The following is a 19,166-nucleotide window of genomic DNA, read 5'->3' as shown; positions in this document are numbered from 1 at the left end:
CAGCCATGTTATAATCTAGACAAATTCCAGAGTGTAATATGGGTGAAAAGATAGTCAAATAGATTATTAATCAAGCACAACAGAGACCGTAGGTACAAACCCAAATACAGACCGGGAATTGGTAAATGAGAAAAGTAGCATTAAATTCAGTGGGCCCAGCACACAATAAATCGTGCTGGACCAACTGTCTAACCATATGAAGAAACAGATTTCCGCTTTACACTGGAACATTTCTAAACTGTTTTCGTAAGATATACTTGACATACAATAAATTGCACACATTAAATTGTACAGCTTGATAAATTTTAACATGTGCACAGAACCACAATCAAGATAATGAACATACCAATCAACCCTAAAGGTTTCCTTTTTTTTATTTTTTAAGATTTTATTTATTTATTTGAGAGAGAGAGAGGGAGAGAGAGAACAAGCGGGGAGAGGGGCAGAGTGAGAGGGAGAAACAGACTTCCTGCTGAGCAGGGAGTCCCATGCGGGACTCAATCCCTGGGATCATGACCTGAGCCTAAGGCAGACGCTTAATCGACTGAGCCACCCAGGTGCCCCAACCCCAAAGGTTTCCTAATGCCCCTTGTTAACTCCTTATTCTTATCCGTAACCTTACTCCCAGGCAGTCCGATTTCCTTTTTGTTGTCACAGATAATCTTGCATTTTCTAGAATTTTGTATGCATGGAATCACAGAATATGTAATCTTTTTCATCTGGCTTCATTTGCTCAGCATAATTATTTTGAGATTCGTCCAAGATGTTGTATTTATCAATTTCTCATACTTTTTTTTTAATTGCTAAACAGTATTCATCATATGGATATATCACAATTTGTTTATTCATTTACCTGTTGGTGGAAATTTGGGTTGTTAGCAGTTTGGGCTATTACAAATACAATCACTATGTATAAGTCTATTTTATGGACATATGTTTTCATTTCCCCTGGTTAGATATCTGGAATGGAATGAATGGGATATATGGTAGGTGTCTGTTTAACTTTCTAAGAAACGCCTAACTGTTTTTCCAAGTAGTTACACCATTTCTCATTTCCATCTTATTTAAATAAGAAATGAAAATACTCAGATGGTATTAGGGTAGCACACCCCTCATTCTGTCACACTGAGGAAAATCTCCAAATGCACACTTTGAATTTGCTTAGTCTACTTTCCCACGGGGTAAACATTTTTCAGTCTGGCTTGTCTTGAATACTTGTCTTTAAAAATCAGGCAAGAAAACTTTGAGGAAACAGAGAATATAGAACAGAGTACATAAAGACTTTTTTGTTCAACTTAGACATAGAGTTTTCTCATAAGAATTGCAGAAACTTTCTTGTTTATCACCTAGATTAAAATGCAGTTAGTAGATAAACTTACCCTGGTTTCGTGTCATTTACCACACAGTGATAGGTAAATGTTCCAAACATCTGAACTCCTAAAATTCCATAAAGAAGCAGAAAGAAAAGGAGGAAAATTGAAACGCTCCAAATTTGTTCTCCTGATCGCCTAGAGGGGAAAAAAGGTAGGCAAAACTTACAAAAATGTCATCAGCTTTTCTCCTTAACTTACATAAAAGCAGTACTTACTTTAAAATGTTTGTAATTCTGGTCCTTGGTAGCTCAAATCGGAAATAAATCCGGAATGCCCGAATCATAATTAGTGGCCGCGGGATCCGCAACATGCCCCAAGGTGACATCTGGTCAACTATATCAGCAATTTCAAATACCTGTGAATTAAGAGGTAAGAAGAAACAAGCTCAGAGCTTCCCTTAGCTTTGCCTGTAGTTATGACAAACACAGATGGCATCAAGAGTTCACCCTGTACTCCGAACTTCGCCCTGCATTATTTTCCACGAAATGGTCCATATTGAAGCTATAGCTATCTTCAGAGAAATGAATACATAAACTAATATAAATCCATTGCTCTTACTCATTTCCCATATAATTCATCGAAGCCCAGTTTTTATTACAAAAACAAGTGCCAACTTAGAATACAGAATAAGTATGCTGAGCCTTCCTCACGAAAAATGTCCTTTGGTGGAACTTTTTTAAATAGCTAGAACATAAAGTAATGGAGAACGGGTTAAGATTATTATAAAAAAATAAAAAAGGAATTGTACCATTTACTAACAGAGGCAAAATGATAATTAGAAAACGTTTGTCAGTCATATAATAGCTATTAAATGGAAAAGAACGCATGAATATGCAGGATGAAATCAGATTGTTGGAGAGGTGAGCTTTGTAAAAATAAGGAGAGCTCATCAATAAGCATTAAGATGACTTTGCAGGATGGACTGTGAATTTATTCTATTCTAAATTTTGTAATGAAGAATATACTACCTTAAGTTGAATTATATGCAAAACTGAGGCCTAAATGAATGCATGGAAATTAATTCTATTATCCAGCAAAATCCCACCTTTAGCCTTTTAAATATATGTTCCCCATTTCTCATAGTAAGGCATTTTCTATTTGCGATATGGTATTTTATGTTCATTCCAATGTATCTATATTTGTCAGCTTTTTTTGGTGAGGACTCAGTCACATAAAAGACTGGAATTTTAATATTTAAACTCAATTTTTTTATTCTACAAATACAGAAATCTTACCCCATTTTCTGTCCTTCATTTCAATAAATATATTTTTATATCTTTTTAATAAATAATTTGCTATAGTGTTGATGATTGAAAAACAATTCACAGATGTGACTGACAATGATTAAAATGTTAGTTTTTTATAATAAACATTTAAAATAACATGATGTTGAAGAAAGTTACACCATCACATTTGACATACATTATTATTTTTATTTAGAGTTTCAATGCAAAACAAAGCACATTTTGGAAAACACCCCCATGTAAATTAAAAGTTTTAATTACCTGTAACACCAATGAAACCCAAAGGCAGAAGACCATAAATCCATCAAAAACACACCAGCGATCTTTCACATAGGAACTATCCCCCTAAAAATAAATTTCACATGGAGTTATCATGCAAAATTAATAATTTCAAAAAACATCTGTGGAGAGAAGGGTCATGTGTTAATTCAGTATAAGCTATCTATAGTTTTTGTATCAGAATTGAAGAAACTTTCAAAAGGAATACCTTTAGCATTTTATTTTATTTTTTATAAAGATTTTATTTATTTATTTGACAGAGAGAAACAGCGAGAGAGGGAACACAAGCAGCGGGGAGCTGGAGAGGAAGAAGCAGGCTCCCCGCTGGGCAGGAAGCCCGAGGTGGGGCTCGATCCCAGGACCCTGGGATCATGACCTAAGGCAGACGCTTAACGACTGAGCCACCCAGGCGCCCAGTGGAATACCTTTAGCATTTTAAATGGCATTTTATATGAAGAAAATAATTTATGAAACACAAGTAACTGCAGAGCTATGCATGGAAAATTTTAAGTTCACACAAACAGAAAACATCACTATTTTTTCTCTTAGCCTCACAGATACTACCATTTAAGAAACCAGAGGTCATCCCACTCAGTAGGCAGCTTAAGTCCAGCTTTCTTCCTACAAGAACCAAGAGCAATAGTGGTCAGCATGAAGGCCTTTAAACCTGTGGATCAACCACCATAAGTATGGAATTAACCAGGAATTCACCTCGAGCTAAATTAAACATGAAGAAACAACTTGCCTTCATTAGCAAATATATCAAACATATATTGACTTTAATTGGAATCACATGTGATAAAGAAGACACACTACTTTCATCTTTTAATAATGAATCTACTCTGACATTAGAATGCATATTTTATCAAATGGGAATTTTAGGAAAAAAAAATTCCCTTCAAATAACAAAACAGAAAACATCCTTAGATTAGAATTGGAACCTTAAATAGGAATACCTTTGCTTTCTTAGGACTGCCCCATTAAGTCTCTAGTTCCATCATAATCGATGAAACTCAACTCTGAATTCGGTGACATCTACCATTACCAGCTCTGACTGAACCTGCTTAGAAAATAAAAAAGGAACAGAAAGCCAAGATTTTAAATAAAAGGATGGAATCTGTTATAGGATATTTAGGAAAATAAAATAATTTCCAGAACCACCTACCCTTATTAATAAATAGGCTATCAAAAAAACTCCTTGAGAAGTTTTCAGAAATAATCTGTATTATTCACAGGACTAACATTATGACAAACCACTTCATGAAAGTTATCTGACCCAGATGTGAAGTATAAATTCAACTTAGTTAATACTGAGGAATCATCTACTTTACATAAGAGGATGTATAATGTCTCCTGAAACACACACACACACACACACACACACACACACACAGCAATCTTGCATAGAAAAACTGATATGTACACACCCAACTAATGCGTAAGATAGAATAACTTATAATAAAGCTATAAACGTGGTGGGGAAGATAGGAAGATTAATTCTATGGAGAGTTTAGAGAAAACAATGCTAGTTCCCAAATGCCTAAATAATTTTATCATTGGTAAGAGAATCAACCAAATTTGGTAGTTCATATATTTGAGAAGTTCACAAAAGAGGTATGAAAGCAAGCCTGAGGCTTGGGGTCTGGGTAACTAGGAGGACAATGAACCTGTTAAGTGTTATGATCAACATGATGATGATTAAACCTGATGACGAGAAAAACTGCACCTTGGGGAGCCACTGGTTCTCCTGAAACACACACACACACACACACACACACACATACATCACATACAGAGCAAATAATTTAAGGATATGATCGTTGTCCTCAAAACCTCACAAAATATCACAAAATATCTTTTACTACAAGCATCATATTTGCCTTGTATATTGCTTATAATCTAAATATAGACAATATAGCACAGTTACTGCACAGTGTATATTTCAGTTGCATATTGTATATAGCATACTGTATATTCAATTGCAATATTGAATATTGTATATCGCATAGTTAACTGAAAACATAAATTATAATCAAAATATAGACAATATATAATTGAATTATCTCTGAGCCTAATTTTAATTGATAACCAAAAAGATAATGGAACGCAAATTATTTAAGATACATTTTAAAGATTTTTATTTATTTATTTGTCAGAGAGAGAGAGCACAAGCAGGGGAAGCTGCAGGCAGAGGGAGAGGGAGAAGCAGGCTCCTCGCTGAGCAGGGAGCCTGATGTGGGACTCAATCCCAGGATGCTGGGATCATGACCTAAGCTGAAGGCAGATGCCCAACTGACTAAGCCACCCAGGCGTCCCTAAAGTTACACTTTAAAGATTCCCTTGAGTTTCTTAATATTTATTGTTCAATAAATTCAAAATTTCTTGTTCAATCATTCTGTCATTCATTCATTTGTTCACTCAATGTATAGAATACCGTTATGATCTAGACAGTGTTTAAGGCAGTAATGACACAGGAGTGAAAAGAAAAACAAAAAACTCCTTATGTGATTTACCTTCTCAGTTTAAAAAAATGTTAAGTCTACAATATATGTTGGTAAGTATTATGAAGAAAAATAAAAAGTGTATATTTTCAAATTGACTTTTACTAAACAAATGTACTTTTCCTGGAATGTTAGGAAGGAAGAAAGAGAAATATCACTTGATCTTTAAGAACTAGGCATAGTTGTGATTGTTTTAAAAAATGCAAAGAATTCCAAAAACAAAAGCTGAAATTTTATGGGACTCAGCAGAGAACTATTTTAGAGTAGTTCTTTTTTTAACTTTTTGAGGAACCTCCATATTGTCTTCCCGAGTGGCTACACTGGTTTGCCTTCCCACCAACAGTGTAAAAGGGTTCCCCTTTATCCACATCCTCACCACCCCATGATCCAGTAATTGCACTACGAGGTATTTACCCAAAGAATACAAAAACACTAATTCGAAGGGATACATGCACCTTGATGTTTATAGCAGCATTATCTACAATAGCGAAATTATGGAGAGAGCCCAAGTGTCCACTGACTGATGAATGGATAAAGAGGTGGTTCATATATACGATGGATTATCACTCAGCCATAAGAAGGAATGAAATCTTGCCATTTGCAATGATGTGGATGGAGCTAGAGAGTATTATACTAAGCAAAATGAGTGAGTGAGAGAAAGACAAATACCATATGATTTCACTCATATGTGGAATTTAAGAAACAAAACAAACAATAATAGGGGGAAAAAGAGGCAAACCAGGAAACAGACGCTTAACTATGGAGAACTCACTGATAGTTACCAGAGGGGGAGATGTGGGAAATAGGTGATGGGGATTCAGGAGGGCACTTGAGATGAGCACTGGGTGTTGGATCCAAGTGTTGAATCACTAAATTGTACACCTGAAACTAATACTACACTGTATGTTAACTAACTGGAATTTAAATAAAAACTAAAAAAAAAAGAAATTATGAAATAAAAACAGAAAGACCAAAAAAAAAAAAAGGAACTATTTTAAAATAGGAACGATTAAAAGTAAATGTTTGGCAGAAAAAGGATCACCAGGATCAACTGGGTACACAGGCCCCTAATAGGATGAGTTTATATGGTATTTTTCCCAAACAGTATTATTTTTTCTTTTTTGTCATTAAAAAATATTATACATAGTGTCACTCCAATTAGACTCCGTTGTTGCTCATAACTTGCTTTAGTAACAAATTATATTCAATAAGATACGGGATGAGATCTCATTATATTTAGGATTATTTAAAATGTAAAAGTGAGAATAAACAGTGATATTTCTTGGGAAGGGTACCTGAGTGGCAAGGGTCCAAAGAGGGAAGAGAAACATGCTATTCACATTATACTCACACATGTCTTTGACTAATGTTCATGTGTTTTATTTTTTTAAATAGATTTTCAAAATGAAATTTTTAAAAAGAACATTCTAGCTTTATCAAAACTTCTTAAGTTTTTTTGCTTTTAAGTTGGCACAAATAAAGTCAATTTTGAAAAACTGGGGCCCCAGAAATTTAGAATATAAAGCTATCAAAACAGAGGTGGCTGAATTGTTTCTTATTTACTTTATAAATTTGTTTGCTAAGGAAATTGATGTTGCCATGATGACCTAAAGTATATTCTCAACTATATAAAAGGATGGATTATTTAAAATCACTTTAGAAGCCCTGGTGGGGATCACAAATAAAACAAAAGTATGCAAACATAGTCTAACTCAAATGAGCTCACAGTATGAAAACTGGCTTAGCAAAACTTCCACTACATAACATAGAAAACTATTTCTGAATTAGGAAGTCATTTCAGTTGCATTGTTTGGAATGTGCTCTGCTTTAGACTTTCCAGCAATTCATAATGGCATTTACCTGTTGCCAACAAGACCACCACACACTAGATGGTATGTAATGGCCAATGAGAACTGGCTTCTTTTGACTTTCCTGATAATACATGTGAAATAAGCCACTGGGACAAGTTTTATATATTACTTTTTGGCTCATGTTCCCAAGAGGCATTTAATATTTATAAAAACCTTTAATAAGCAGTGGTGCTGTGAGCTGCAACACAAAGATCAGTAACACTCAGATGTCCCCCCGCCCTTTATTTTTTAAGTTTTGCTTTTTAGTGTTCATTATTTTTTTTTGAAAGATTTTATTTATTTATGAGAAAGAGAGAGAGAGGGAGAAAGCAGGGAGAGGAACAGAGGGAGAGGGACAAGCAGACTCCATGCTGAGCCACGAGTCCGACATGGGGCCTGATCTCACCACTCTGAGATTAAGACCTGAGCCCAAAGCAAGGGTCGGATGCTTAACCGACTGAGCCACGCAGGCTCCGTGTTCATTATTCTTCATGCTGTTCTGTCTTCCTGAAAAATTCTCCCAAGTCTGTGCCAACTTTTCTCTCCAGACTCAGATCTGACCATAGCCTATCCTGATAAATGCTTTAGCTCACACATAATGCAACAAGCAGCAAACTCAGCTCATGGGTATTAAAAACACGTTCATACTGTGTAAGTTACAGAATCGTCCTTTGTAATTTCCACCTGGTTGTTGAATGAATTACAGTTTACTCCCTCCTATTTATCAGTTCCAGTTGTGAAGTTTGGGTTTCCCATTCAAACCTTCTCTAAACCTACTCTCTGGTGTTGCATTAAAACATAGTCTATCCCCACCATAAATATTTGAGTCTTTTCTGAAGATTAGTAACACCTTGAGACTAGACAATTTCAGCCACCTAGCACAGGGCATGACATACAGCAGATATTAAATGAATGAATTAGATAAGCATATGTACAATATCTCAGAGAGTTTCTGCAGATTACAATGCATGTAGTAAGAAGTCCATTCATATGCCTCATGAATGCATCCATTCACGCAACCATTCATTGAAATAAGTATTGGTCCTTAAAAGAAATGATTCTTTGACTCCAGGCAAAGAGAGAAAGATGTACTATTACCTTTCAAGGTAATATCTTCAAGTTAAGACTTTTTTCCTATATGATCATGAAAGACCACAGGTGAAAATAATGAGATAACTTTGGGATATTTCCTGGATTCATACAGTTTGACTAAACAAAGCTACATGCCATGCAAACAGGAATCGGGTCAAGGTGAATATAATTTGTGCACTATAATGTAATTGTAAACATGACTGAATTGAAATGTATATCATGTTATTCATTACTGATAATCACTAAGGCTTCATAAGTCTAAAATAATTTGAAATAAATAAAATACAGACTTTGAATCTGGCGCTTTGAAATACAATCTCATAATACATTTTGTGTTTGACACATTGACCAAATTCTCCTTTTGGTGTGTCAAAGACTTTAAATCACAACTGGTGAAGTATGTCCAGATCCTTTTAAAATCCTACTGTATTCATATCCATATATAATATTTGCAAATAATGAGCTGCTCCTTTTCCCTACTTCCAAAATATGTAACCAGGGCCTAATATGCATGGTTCTCAAGAAATTTTAACACCTCAAATATGAGAGAAAGGTTTTAATTTGCTTGTTCCATCAACAAAAATGGAGAGCAGAGAATCTGGAGCTATAAACACAAATCAGCAGCATTCTGGTGGCTGAGGAGTTACTCAAGAGCTGTTTGTCATTTTTTACAAAGGTAAACACTCAGAGGCTGCCAGTCAGTTATGCAGTATTAGAGAGTCACTTAAATCGCCATGCAAGTATTTAATAAGCAGACGAACCGAACACATTCATCTGAAGACATTTATAGGGATATAGTTTGCAGTTCCAAAATGATATGCACTGGTATAGTTTCCCAAGCCCATGATTTATTGTTCCCAGTTCCCAGAGCCCATCTGTCACTGTGTCTTAGCATTATTATTTATCACTTCAACACTGCTCAGAGCATGCATGTTACCTTCACTGGGGTTTTTTGCCAGATGACAAATAGACAACTGAGAATTGTCTGCAGATTTCGCAGTCTGCAATACATGGGATGCTTTACAACAACACAAACATCTATCACCCAAATGGTTTATTTTTGCCTCCAGGGATCTGGTGAGCTAGAATGCTTCTCAGAATAGGAATTAATGGGAAGGCAATTAGGAACGAATTATTAGGGAATGGGAATGAATTGGCAGATAACTTCAAGCACGGGGAACATTATAAAAGATGTGAAATCCTTAAGACAAAACATGTCTCTTAACAAAAATTTTTGAAGACCGTTCTTGCCAGAAGGACTTCCTGCCTCAGTTTCTCCTGCAGTGCACCGAGCACGTCACCTCCAGAGTGAACGTCTCGAATCCAAAGCAGATCATGTCGCTCTCAGATCTGAATCCCTCCCGCACCTTTACTGAGCACAGAATGAAGTCTGAGCTCCTCACAGGGCATGCAAGGCCCTCCACCGAGCTGCTGGCCACCTTCACAGAATCCTCTGCGTGCCCCCGTGCTACTTCTCACTCCCTAGAGCTCACCAAAGCACCAGGCTGTTCCAGGCCTTTGGGACTCCAAGTATTCTTTTTCTCCCCCTGTGAAATCCTTTACTTCCATCCCCCAACACTCCTGCCATAGACCACATTTACTCATCCTTCAGGACACTGGCTTCCTCTCCCTCTTTCTTCAAGACTTCTCTGATATCTCCAAGAAGACTTTTCACTATTTCTTGTGCCCTCCTTCCCCCATACCTTTTACAGAATACTGTTACAGCATTTGCACAAAACAGGTAGGTATATCTCTCACAATCTGAATTCTCACGATACAAATAATTCGCCATTTATATTTGCGAAAATATTTACCCCCAAATCACTATGTAACAAGAAGAACCACTATAATGAATCTGTGTGTGTGTTAGTGGTAACACTGAAGCTGCCCATAAATCCTGCCAAGATACAGTGGGCAATGCATGTATAACCCTGTTGTTCTTTTGAGCTAAATTTTGTGCTGGCATCAATCATCTACTTAACAAGAGATAAGTGTCAGGTACGTCACAATCTTCCTTTTCCCTATCTTCTCTGAGAAGATTAGCTGTTCACGGTACCTAAGACTGGAGTCTACCAACTCAGGTCATTTGATCTTATTTCATCAATTTTAAGACATACTATCCCCCCACCCCACCCCAACACAGTTTAACATTTCTAAATTTAGGATGTATCTTGTAATCAGTGCATCAATTGCAACCTTCCATCTTACAATCCAAGTGTAATTAGTAGCACTTTTTATTTCCTAAGGACTATAAAGTGATAACCTCGTCTTACCAGTGATGACCTCATAGATTCAATCAAACATGGTAGATAGTCCTTTCACATATTATTTCTTTGCTTATTTACATAAGAGCACATGCTCTCACTTTTGTTTGGTGCATGCAAAACACCCACTCCTGAATTCAGTAAGTACAAATAATTGAGACATAGGTGTTTTGTTTTGTTTTTTAAGATTTTATTTATTTATTTGACAGAGAGATAGAGAGAGAGCACAAGTAGGCAGAGCGGCAGGCAGAGGGAGAGGGAGAGGCAGACTCCGCGCTGAGCAAGGAGCCCAATGCAGGGCTCCATCCTAGGACCCTGAGATCATGACCTGAGCCGAAAGCAGACGCTTAACCGCCTGAGCCACCCAGGCGCCCCAAGAGATAGGTGTTTTAAATGTGTTTATTATACGGAAAGGTACAGGTAGATTATTATCTAGTGTTAGAGAGTGATTTAGTGATATCTGGAGAAGCTGGTTTGGTTTCTATGATGCATTATTGATTTTCCCATTTAAATTGATGGAATATAGGTTCCAGTTTTCTGAAAATATGCTGAAATATATTTGCAGGAACAGATCAGACACAGAAAATGAGGAATGCTTATATGTGCTTTACAAGTCTAATCCACAAAGTGGCCCAGACGTACCCTGATGACAGGGGCTCTGCTGTTTGTCTCTTCTCCTAGGGCAGTGGTGAGCTCAGTATAAGTGTTCCAATCAATGTTTGCTGAATGATTAAAGGGAAACTTGGAAACTGTACTTGGGTTTGAGAACATAACTCCCTCTTATATTTGTATTATACTTATATCTTCAGTATCTTAAAATTGTAGCACCTTAAATTTATATTTATACATACTTTAATATATTAGGCAAAACACTCAGTCAATAAAATTAGTGGGCAATCCTGGAAAGCCATAGCCGCAGTACTTTTGTCTTGAAAAATAAAATTTCTCGGTTTGGTTTGTTGTAGATACTTCTATAAACTAGGTATTATTAGATCACCTTACCTTAAGCATTAGGTATGAATTTCAGATGTACCATAACGTTGCTAAACCAGGCTAGGTATGATTTTAGAACATTGCATATGATGAGGAGCAACAATACACTGGTTTGCTTCTATAAACATTGTATATGGATTAATATAGTTTTATGCATGGAAAACACTCTTTCAAAAATAAAAGGCCAGCACTCCCCAAACCTCTGACATATGTGTACATCGACACACACACACAGTCTTCCAACAGAGGTCATATGACATACTGGTGTTACTCACTTAATAACTAAATCTGACTGTTCCTCAGAAATATGTTGGTTGGAAATCAGTACATATAATATGATTTCCAACCAAAATATTCGTTCAGTTCTGTTACAAACAATGTGAAAACTTATTAATAAAAGCGTAACCTGATGCTTAAAATAGAACATGATATGCACATATATATTCATAATGACCCTACATATGTATGCGAAAAACACAAGCATAAGTCCTATAAGTGAACAAACACAGCACATATTTGCAAATTTTCTGGGTAAAGACACTAAAAAGTTGAGTAAGAGGTAACTGTAGTGCTACTGGAAAATGAATTAATGTAGAAAAAGGAGGGAAATATTTTATGAAAAAACAAGCTTTTTGGAAGACAGGTGCTTAATAAAAGTTTAAAAATATATAGTAGGGTTAACTGATGAGAGCATAGTAATTCAAACTTGAGTGACATGAGGTCCTCTAGAAAATGATCATATAGCCCCTATATAGGCTGATGTTTTTTATTATGGAGTAACTTAAATACCTACATTTTTCTCATGCAACTGTAAACCAAAGCAAATTCATAAAATGAAAATATGGAGTCAATAAAAATTAAATTAATGACACAAATGTACTGTAACAGATGATATTTTGCTAAAACTAAGACTTTATGAAAAGTTTAAGATTTGTTTCCAGCTTTAGTATATGTTCCAAAATTTTAAATTGTATATATTTAAGGTGTACAACTTAGGTGTTGACATATGTTTTCAACTCAACAGCAAAAACAAACAAACAAATAACCTTATTTTAAAAGGGCAAAGGACCTGAAGAGACATTTCTCTAAGAAAGACAAATACAGATGGCCAACAGGTGTATGAAAGGGTGCTCGACTTCACTAACAATCAGGAAAATGAAAATCGAAACCACAGTAAGATATCACTTCATACATGTTAGGATTTATCAAAAAGAAAACAGATAACAAGTGTTGAGGAGGGTGTGGAGAAAAGGAAACCCTTGTGCACTGTTGCGGGGAATATAAATTGGTCCAGCCATTATAAAAAAAACATTATGGAGGTTCCTAAAAAAATTAAAAACAGAACTGCCTTATAATCCTGAAATCCCACTTCTAAGTACATATCCTCAAAGGAAAGTAAGTTAAGTTTTAAATACAAGAATGTAATCTCAAATCCAACATACTCTTTGGTCTGTGTTTGTCATAACATGCATGTCTGCAGAGATTTATGTTACAAAAATGAGAATAAAGTCATGACTTTGGGCAGTGGGTACCTCAAGGGTGAGAATTCAGTGAGATGATAAATGTAAAGCTTGGTTCAGGATAATCAGACTTCCTATACCCAAATCTCAGCTAGCATTTAAACACTGAATACCAGTTTTAATGAGATATGAGGCTGTAATGATTACTTCCAGATAAGGTTAGCAAGGCAGTATTACTATAATCTGCGTTATATTTGTGTTTAATCCAAGTATTCCTAAATGAGAAACAGAAGGACTGTGTTTGATGTTCATTTTCAGTTTTCAATTCTTACAGATTGAAAATTGAAGCAACACTTTTAATTTTAGTCAACAGCTCATCATCCAAATATTGATGGAAGTCAGAAAATACTGGGCATGACTCACTAAAAGGGTTTTGAAAACAACCTGGTCATAAATCAAATATTTTCTTATCTAATGATTGCTTTGACTTTTAATATTTGAACTATTAAAACCTCTGTTCATTCGGTGCTCGGTTCACTTGGCATGAATATATTCAGTCCACCTCTGTTCTTTTTATCATCAGACTGTGACATTGTGAAGTCTACCGTCATTTTCATGATGTGAAATCCAAGTCTTAATTTATTAAATAACATCAGAAACAAAACTTTTATTCTAGGAAATGTCCTGCTTTTGTTCCTTCAAGTTGGAATCTCAAAGAAATCAATACATGATGATTTGAATCCCAAAAAATATTCAGAGATTGCCATTGTTTGAATGACCAACATACACGAGTGCCAGGGTCATCCAAGGCCCTCCGGGGAATCACAGAATTCAAAACAGGGCTAGGCTGTACTGGGAGTGAAATTGCAGTGGCATAAAGGATACCTCTAGCACCCTCACAAGACCACCTTTCCCCCAAGCTGACCTCCTGGTTTAGCTTCCAATTTTGGGCATCTCAACATATCTAAGCCCAATGCTCAGAATATCTGGACTACCAACTTTGTGAAAGACCCAGACGATCTTCAAATCACACTGAAATCCTGGAGGTATAGCTCAGGGGTAGAGCATTTGACTGCAAATCACACTGAAATCCACTGGGTGAGGCATGGCAGGTGCCCACTGCTCCCATAAGCCAACAACTCTTCCTCGTGAGCTGTGGATCACATATTACAGCCATGCTGGCTTTCCTGGGGCCCATGCTTACTGTACCCACAATAGGCTCTTGGTGATTCTCTGAGCTTACTGGTTTCTTGGTAAATGCATTAGGATTGCCGTGGCTTTGATGGTTCCCTTCAAGTTCAATTCCTATACTGAATTGAATTTCTCCTTTGTATTTCTACCCCAATTTTCTGTGAGTTATTGCACAAACTTCAGAAAGCTTTTTTCAAAGCTGAATATCTGACAATAGCAAGCAGCTGGCTGGCCCAGTGGCTAGCTGAAGCTAATTCTTCAGGGAGTTCAACAGTGTGCCCCCCAAATCCATGCCCACTCAGAACCTCAGAATGTGACCTTATATGGAAATAAGGTCTTTCAACAATGTAATTAGTTAAGATGAGGTCCTACTGAATTAGGGTGAGCCCTAAATCCAATGACTAGTGTCCTTAAAAGAAGAGAAGACACTCAGAGGCACATGGAAGGAAGAAGTCCACATGAAGACAGGAGCAGAAATTGGAGCAACGCAGCTACAAGCTAAGGAATGTCAAAAACAACCCAGGGCCACCCAAAGTGAGGAAGAACAAGGAGGGGTTTCCCCTAGAATCTTCAGAAAGATCATGGCCCTGGTGACATTCTGGTTTTGGACTTGTGGCCTCCAGAACTGTGAGACAATAAATTTCTGTTGTTTTAAGCCACCAAGATCATTGTCGTTAGTTATGCAAGAAGTAGGAAACTAATACAAACTCCAAAGTACTTGTGAGCTCTTTTGAGTTTATTTCTTTAAAGGCCACTATGACAATGAAATCAGAAGAGAGAAGTCAGACGATAACAAACTCTTTGAGAGCCGTGCTCTGGGAATTAATAAAATGTATCTGTAAACAAGCTTCCAGCCTCACTCCTGTCCTTTATCTCTTCACTATCAGGTGCACCAATTGCACTTCCCCCATGGCTTCTCCTCTAGATCCTAATGTAACCTGGCCAACCAGATATTCACTCTCAGAACTGTGAACATTGACTTCTGAGGACAAAGACAGAGAGAACCCGGGGCAATGTTCAGTGTCAGCAGTGGGGGTATGTGGACCAGACTGTCCCCAAGTGTGACCTGAGCTGAGGTCACTGCTGCCCCGAGTGCAGAGCTCCCTGGAGTATGCTTTTTAAGCTTGCTCTTCCGGTGCCTCATTCACTCAATATACCCAGGAGACCACCCACCACTTCCTTTAAAAACAACAACAGGATTCGTCTCTTGCCGGGCACTAGGCAGTTGTGCCTAACACAAAGTATATGCCAAATAAACTACTATAAGGGTTAAGCAGTTGACTTCAATTTGGGTAAGATCATGATGGCAGTTTTTTCGAACCTCCCGAATTTCCTAAGAAAACAAAGCAAGTGAGATAGCATAGAAAAACATATCCATGGACATAGTCTTGAATAAAACTAACTGACAACGTATTCCAAAATAAACGTCAAACTATTGACAATATCAACACCCACTCAAGACCCTAGCTTGGGGAGGTTGTCGAGGGAAGGCGTGCAGGGGAATTCTGGCTGATCCAAGAATTTCATAGCACCAAAACTACTAGCAAATACTAGCAAAACACTTAGTGGAAGCCTCAGAAAGTGAACCTGAGAATAAATGGCAACATTCTTAGAAATGTAACACAGCAATCTATCAATGGCAGGTGAATGCAAAGTAAAAGAACAAAACAAAAATAAGTAACAAAAGCAAAATGCCCACCAAAGGGCTGCAGAAAGATCAGAGTTAATAGAACATCCTAATCTCCCAAGTGGACCTGATTAAAAACCCTTTTCTGGTAGACCAGAGACCAAAGCTAAAGAAAAACTCCTGGAGTAGAATCCAAATTGGCTAGGGCAGGGACATGAGGGACAAAGGATAGCAAGGATTAGATAAGAGGACCAGCAGTCCAGAGGAGGCAGAGCTCAGATCTGGGATGGTTGCTACACAGAGAAGCTGCATATTTTATACGTCATGGTAACAACAGGGGAAGGAGCCCTCAAACTGATAATGTATGGAAGCTACTCTACCCATTAAGCAGGAGAAACTCCCATTTCAAATGAGCAATAGCAAGAAAGATAACAGAACAAAAGGATTATGATCAAGTCCTAATGAATATATTATAATCATACTTATGATTATATATATTACAATATATATGATCAAGTCCATATAAATATATAAATGAATAATGTATAAAAATAAGACACACAAAGAATAAACATACAAAGCAGATAAAAACTGTAGTACAATATAACGAAGTGATCAAAAGAAATTAAGAAAAATAGATACTAAAAAGTACTACAAAACTGGAAACAGGGAAGTATGGAAATGATGTCTAAATAGTAGGAGACTGTGAAAAAAGAAAAGTGTTCAGGAAAAAATCAGAATTAGAAAGAAATGAAAAAAAATCATTTTAGAAAGAGAAGTAAACTCAAAGGAACACAAGATAGAATAGACAGCATGGGGAGCACAATAGGGAAACAGAATATAGAAAAGATAAAAATGGAAAAAAAAAAACACACATAAAGAAAATGATGGAAATAAATGAACAAAACATAATCTGGGGTAACTGGAAAATAAGAGAAACCCTGAAGACAGAATGGAATAAAATAAATATCCTGTGATGTATCTATGCCCTTAACAGTCAACAAAAGACATATTCTCATAAATCTACTGAGTTCACTAATAAAAGGAAAGACTCTCAGTATTTAAGAGAAAGATCAAATCACAAAGAAGGAAGAAACATTCTCACAGCCAGACCAGAAGCAATGAAGTATAACATATTTAAGAATCTCAAGAAATGAAAATGTGAAACACCTTCAAACATCTAGAAATAGACCAAAAGAAGTAAACCAAATAAAGCAAAAAAAAAAAAAAAAGAAAGAAATAAAGTTAAAAGCATAAATTAATGAGTTAGAATGAATAAATAAGCTAGTTCTTTTTAAAAATCAACAAGATAAGTAAACCAATTGGCTAATCTAAAACAAAATGAGGGGCACCTGGGTGGCTCAGTCAGTTAAGTGTCTGCCTTCGGCTCAGGTCATGATCTCAGGGTCCTGGGATTAAGCTTGTCCCCCTCCCTCTGCCCCATCACCCCTTCCCTCCCCACTCATGTTTTCTCACTCAAATAAATGAATACAATCTTAAAAAATATAAAAGAAAATGAAACAAAACAAAATAAATAAACAATACTATCCAACCCAACCAAAAGAAACTCTAACAAAAAATTCAAAATTCAGAGGAAATATAAATCAAATAGAGAAAATTATAATTATTGTATGCAATCTTCTGTTAATAAATTAAACAAACTAAATAGTGGATAATTTCCTAAGAAAGTATACTTCACCAAACAGATCCCATAGACCAAGCAAGTCTGAACAGAACAATTTCCATAGAAGAAACAGAAATAGGAGTCCCACCAAAAAATAGCACTAGGACCAGATGGTTTCATAGGAGATTTGTACCAAACTTATAAAGTTAAAACAATTTAAAGATTATTCAGACTATTTTAAAGCATAGGAGTATACACACATACATGGAAAATCTAATATCAAAACCTGACAAAGATTAGACAAAATTAAAATGAGGAAAATAATAACAAATATCATCAAATAGCACATTAAACCAGAAGAAAACTGTGTCGTGACCCCACTCAGTTTTTTCTAGGAATGTAAGGATGGTTCAATATCAGGAAATCTACCCTATTACAAGAGCTAAAAAGAAAAATAATCATTCAACAAAATTTAAAAGCTATTCTTGATATTACAGTAAAAAATTGGAATTAAATGCTTGTTCTCTTAACCTGATAAAATATACATACTTCAAACCCTAATCCTTCAAATTATTTAATGAGGAAACGTGAGAGATGTTCTAAATAAGCCCAGGGTTAAAAGAAGATGTTCACTGCCTCTAGTACTATTTAAAATTGAGCTGACCCAATTAAATAAGTGAAAGCAACTAGAGACCTCAGAATTGGAAATAAAAAGACAAATCTGTATTTTTATATACTATGATGATATGGAAATACCAAAAGAATTAATGGAAAAACTACTATAAAAAATATAAGAAATTAGTAAATTTAGTAAAGTAGCAGGAAATAATATTAACATAAAAAATCAACAGGCTTCATTTAAAGAATAAGAGCAAGTTAGAATACTTAGTAGAAGATGAGACCCCACAGTGATAGCAAAAAGATGAAATAACATACCAAAGCATAAATATAACAAAAAATGTGCAAAATGCATATAAGGAGAAGTATAAAACACTCCTGTAAGACACAAGAGTGGACTTGATCGAATGGAAAGACAGCCTATGATTTGGAATAGGAAGAAGTGTGTGTGGCCTGAATAACCATGAGCAAAGATAATCATAAAAGGGGAAAAGTAAATGTAATTTACATCACAAAGGGTTCATATTCCCAACACAAAGAGTACCCAAAACTTGAATGAAAAATAGTAACAACTTGAAGATGGCCTTTGTATACAATCAGGCTCAACCTCACTTTCAAAAGGAAAATTCAAACTAAAACTTCATCGAGTTATCATTTCTCACCCATCAGATTGGCAAATATCCAAAAGTTTTACAAACTATTTTGTGGCAACCACTTGGGGAAAGAGGCACCTGCGTACATTGCTGGTCAAAATCAAAATGGTTCAGGGAATATGGAATATATAGAAACTAAAAATGGAACCACCAGGAAGCAATTAGCCATATCTAGAATGCAGAATGTTCTACAAGACTCATTTTCCCAATGGATCGATGACAAGAATTTTTTTTTTTTTCCAGGATATGTGGGGTTGAGAATTAAGGGGCATAAAGAGACTTAAATGAGATTTAAAAATATAACAAATATACTTTGTGAAGCTTGTTGGAGTCCTGATTCAAAGAAGCTAACTTAAAAGGAAATGTTTGAGACAATTGGGGAACTACGTCTATGACT

The 19,166-nt window shown here is 36.0% G+C and overlaps 1 protein-coding gene across 4 annotated transcripts in view; it reads right to left on the bottom strand.

The window, feature by feature from the left end:
* NALCN (sodium leak channel, non-selective) overlaps positions 1 to 19,166 on the bottom strand; it is a 309,038-nt gene that overhangs the window by 269,244 nt on the left and 20,628 nt on the right. For all 4 annotated transcript variants that reach the window (XM_078070121.1, XM_078070118.1, XM_078070117.1 and 1 more), the window contains exons 4-6: positions 2,879 to 2,962; positions 1,589 to 1,728; positions 1,380 to 1,508 (exon numbers count right to left, since the gene is read on the bottom strand). In XM_078070121.1, coding sequence (XP_077926247.1) covers positions 1,380 to 1,508; positions 1,589 to 1,728; positions 2,879 to 2,962 — 353 coding nt within the window. The remainder of the gene's footprint in view (positions 1 to 1,379; positions 1,509 to 1,588; positions 1,729 to 2,878; positions 2,963 to 19,166) is intronic.

The sequence above is a fragment of the Halichoerus grypus genome, chromosome 4 (genome assembly GCF_964656455.1).
Source record: "Halichoerus grypus chromosome 4, mHalGry1.hap1.1, whole genome shotgun sequence".
Taxonomy (NCBI): Eukaryota; Metazoa; Chordata; class Mammalia; order Carnivora; family Phocidae; genus Halichoerus; species Halichoerus grypus.
The sequence above is the reverse complement of the archived record's forward strand: the minus strand, read 5'-3'. Positions and strand labels throughout refer to the sequence as shown.